Below are 4,861 nucleotides of genomic sequence, written 5' to 3' on the forward strand. Positions count from 1 at the left end.
ATGTCTAATTAACATCCTATAGAACTGTTGAGTTAAGAATTCTTTAGTTCATGAAAATAATTTTGTGTAATTTTACCGTATTAATACCCAAGGCGCCATTCTGTGTTTCCACCTGTTCAACCCAAGAATTTTTTTTTAAATAAATCAACTCGTGATAATAGTTACTGTATTTTTTACAATGACAGTCAAAACTAAGAAATTTATTCTTAGTTTTCGTGAGAATTCCTAAATGCTTAAGTTTCTCCTGAACCGAAGGTCATAGAAAATGGGAATCGCTATCCCATTTTCTTTTATGTTCAACATGTGATAGTTGATAATACAGTCCTTTCGATTTACGAAACAAAACATACATGTAACCTATATTGGTAACCTATATTGGCCCTTTATCCTGACCTAAGACGCGATATCTAAACAGAGGATGGGGTAAAATCCCCATAAGACCCCCCTCTACCTTTACTAGTAAACAATAACCGTATTATATGAGTCCGGTGTCAATAAAAAGGAATTAGCTGGAATATGTCAGGACCTTGAGTGCCTTCACCCAAAGGTCTATGGAATATAGACCTTGCCTTCGTTTTTAACCTAATGGGGAATGGGGTGTTCTATCGACTCCATAAATATTAATAAACACAAATAATCAGCTGTACTTAAGTGACTGAAGCAGCTGCAGTCGAAATATTCATGCATTTGGGTGAGGCAAGTTACTGAAATTAGGTGCCCTTTTAGCTCGGAAAAGTTTCCTGATCGCTGATTGGTTGGACAAGATAATTCTAACCAATTAGCGACCAGGAAACTTTTCCGAGCTAAAAGGGCACCGTTGCCAGTCGGTGCAAATATGGCTCGCTAAAAGAAATGGACTATAGGTAATTTTCTTAGTTTGTGGAAGAGTAGGGCCGGTGAGACTCGAGTAATATGCTTTCAAATGTTCGATTTTACACTTCTCTCGTTTTTCAATGTTCCATAAAAGGTATTTTTTCTGCAAGTAATGAATAACTTCCCTCAGTAACTGGATAAAATTCATTTGGAACCTCATCTTGGGGTAAGCTACAGATGCTAAAGCAATTTAATCTATAACGAATCGAAAACAGAAAATGTTTACCAGATTTTGTATGATTATTATGAACGTTTTTGGCATAATTAATTCGATATTAAATTCCCAAGAATGTTACTGATTAACGAATGTTTTTTAGGCCAATTTTTATCCTAAACTTAGATTCTTAGGAGAAAAAAATACTCAGAAAACATAGAGAATTTCAAGGTGTAATATAGATATTAAGAAATGTGTTTTGGAAAAATATTATCTGTAGAGATTACATAAACTTAAGAGCAATTTTCGTTTCATTTACTTTCGCCTGGTTACAAAACTTTGATAAAAAACATATTAAAATTCTTAATAAATCTTTCAAACGTGAATTGCAATCTTGCCTTTTATTAATATAAGCCACATACAGATAATTATCATCATCATCATCATCATCTCCTACGCCTATTGACGCAAAAGGCCTCAGTTAGATTTCGCCAGTCGTCTCTATCTTGAGCTTTTAAATCAATACTTCTCCATTCATCATCTCCTATCAAATGAATTTCCAGTGAACGGATTTTTGTATGTGTAAGATATAACTTGCAAAGATAAAGGAAAGAGTACCACTATAAAAGAACTATTATTATTATTATTATTATTATTATTATTATTATTATTATTATTATTATTATTATTATTATTATTATTATTATCATTAAATGCTAAGCTACAACCCTAGTTGGAAAAGCAGGATGCTATAAGCCCAGGGGCCTCAACAGGGAAAATAGCCCAGTGAGGAAAGGAAACAAGGGAAAAATACAATATTTTAAGAACAGTAACATTGAAATAAATATTTCCTATATAAACTATAAAAACTTAAACAAAACGTGACGAAGAGAAATTAGATAGAATAGTGTGCCCGAGTGTACCCTCAAGCAAGAGAGCTCTAACCCAAGACAGTGGAAGACCATGGTACAGAGGCTATGGCACTACCCAAGACTAGAGAACAATGGTTTGATTTTGGAGTCATATATTAAACTACTTTGAAATTCACATTAAAGAATATAAATACAATATGAATATATGCTTTTTCTATGTTCCAGGTAATAACTTGGGCTTCTATAAAGATCTGTTTTAATGTTGTTACTGTTCTTAAAATATTTTATTTCAATTGTTAATTACTTCTCATGTAGTTTATTTATTCCCTTATTTCCTTTCCTTAATGGGCAATTTTTCCCTGTTGGAACCCTTGGGCTTATAGCATCCTGCTTCTCCAACTAGGTTTACAGCTTAACTATTAATAATAATAATAATAATAATAATAATAATAATAATAATAATAATAATATTAATAATAATAATAATAAGACCAAAAAAAATATTTCTTTGAAAAAGGTGACATTTCCCAGTATGCTAAATTGCAAGTTATATCTCATACTTATAAATAATGAAGACCTAACATTTATCACTATCTCCTACAACAGCTTCAGTTATGGCATTCTATATTAAACTACTTTGAAATCCACATTAAAAATATATATATAAGTTATTCCTGTTTCAGGTAATAACTGGGGCTTCTGCAAAGACGGTTCAAATCAACCTGGCTGTGGCCCTCAAGAAGTTTTCAGAGGCTGTTCTGATATAGCCATCTTCGCTCCCGAAGACCCGACCTTCTACCAGTTCCTTAATCTGACGAGAGAATCCGATTTCTCGCAATTCTTGCATCTCAATGAAACACCTGAGGCTGATAGAGATGAATATGATCAAAATATAGATACGGATGTTCCACAGACCAATGAAATTAACGTGGCGGAAATCGATACTGTGGAACGTACGAAGATTAAAGATACGAAAATCAACAGTATAAGTCATTCTCTACGTATTGATCCTCAAACGCAGATATCAAAGCCTTCCATTACGTTTATTGATGACGAAAAACCTGAGAGTAGGGATAACACAGCCAAGGAGAACGTCAGTTTTAAACAGGACACTCAGAGGAAGAAACAGAATCAAGCACTAGCTAAGAAATACGTTTCATCAGACGACTTCCGAAAGGGACAGTCTAAAGACCTTCTTATATCAGCACCAACGCCTTTCATACCACTAAACGCAGATCACTTCAAGGGAAATAGGCCTATGAATACCGATTTGCCCCTGAACCCCAGTCCACTGGGACCTCCTCTCGTGTTCTCTCTTCCCGAGGTGGACCGCTTCCCTGTCACTCGAGATGAAATTCGTTCGAGTCCTCCCGCCCAGACTCGAGATGAATACAGACTCGTTAATGGTAAAAGCAGGTCTCTTGAAACTACTTTTCTTATTCCCGTGCAAGATGATCCACCACATGTAGCAGGAATCCCTCTGTCTGCGTTGCAAATGCTTGCAGGAATTACTGATGGGGAATTGCATGGGAGTGGTACTCCTGCTTCAGGCGTCCAGGTAAGTTTTAGTAATAATAATAATAATAATAATAATAATAACAATAATAATAATAATCATAATAATAATAATAAAATTACTATTACTACTATTATTATTATCATTATCATTAATATTATTATCATTATTATCATAATTATTATTATTATTTAATCATTATTATTATTTTACTATTATTATTATTGTTATTATTATTATCATTATAATTATTACTATTAATATTGTTATTGTTATTGCTATTATTATTGTTGTTATCATTATTATTATCATTATTATTATTATTATTATCATTATTATCATCATTATTACTATTACTATTATTACTAACTAAGCCAAAACCCTAGTTGGAAAAGCAGGATGCTATAAGCCCAAGGGCTCCAACAGGGAAAAATCATCATCATTATTACTATTACTATTATGACTAGCTAAGCCAAAACCCTAGTTGAGAAAGTAGGATGCTATAAACCCAAGGGCTCCAACAGGGAAAAATACCCCAACGAGGAAAGTTAACGAGTAAATAAATAAACGACAAGAAAAGTAATGATCAACATTAAACATTTTAAGGACAGTAGCACCATTAAAATAGATATTTCACATATAAAGAGAGAGTTATTTCAGCCTCAACATGAAAATATTCGTAGCCAGTTTGAACTTATGAAGTCCCACCGATTCAACTGCCTAATTCGGATAGATAATTCATTAGTTTATATTGTATTATATTAATATACTTCTTAATATCACAAATTTTTAAGTAATTCGTATTTTTCCTAACATACTTACCTAGAACTACCTGCTTAGGAGTTACTGGTTAACTCTACCTAACCGACCAGCTTTTTGTATAGTTTACCCTCTTCCCGTTTTCTACGGGGTCAACCTCAGGCAGTGGTTTATATTGTATTATATTAATATACTTCTTAATATATCTATCACCTTTCCCTAGGTTCCAGTATCCAATCTTCAAGACGGGGACGCAATGCAACGTCTCATGATCCTAAAACAAGTGCTGGATTTAGCCTCGTCGTCTGCCTCCGTACATGAGGACTCGCCTGTTTTTCTGATCATTGCCTGAGAATGCCTGAGAATTTTGACTTCACATTGTTAATGCCATAAGCTTTAATTTCTTTCTGTTTATGTAATATAAGTTTTTTTTTTCTTTCCTCTCTGTTGCTTTATATGTTAATGCTGCTTTTTTTATTTTGTGTGTGTGCCGAATATAGTAAAGAATTAAAGTCATTGTTTAGTTTAGGTTAAAATATTCTCTATCCTCATTAAGTTGTTGTTATTATTATTATCATTATTATTATTATTATTATTATTAGCTAAGCTACAACCCTAGTTCGAAAAGCAAGATGCTATAAGCCCAGGGGCTCCAACAGGGAAAAATACCCCAAAATATCTTCTATC

General features: G+C 33.2%; 1 protein-coding gene across 1 annotated transcript in view; it reads left to right on the forward strand.

The window, feature by feature from the left end:
- Positions 1–4,556, forward strand: part of LOC137651850 (uncharacterized) — a 13,775-nt gene extending 9,219 nt beyond the window's left edge. The window contains exons 5-6 of the mRNA XM_068385069.1: positions 2,583–3,457; positions 4,398–4,556. Of these exons, the coding sequence (XP_068241170.1) occupies positions 2,583–3,457; positions 4,398–4,526 (1,004 nt within the window). The 3' untranslated portion in view covers positions 4,527–4,556. The remainder of the gene's footprint in view (positions 1–2,582; positions 3,458–4,397) is intronic.
- The last annotated feature ends 305 nt before the right edge of the window (positions 4,557–4,861 follow it).

Source organism: Palaemon carinicauda, chromosome 13 (genome assembly GCF_036898095.1).
Source record: "Palaemon carinicauda isolate YSFRI2023 chromosome 13, ASM3689809v2, whole genome shotgun sequence".
In the NCBI taxonomy this organism is placed as follows: Eukaryota; Metazoa; Arthropoda; class Malacostraca; order Decapoda; family Palaemonidae; genus Palaemon; species Palaemon carinicauda.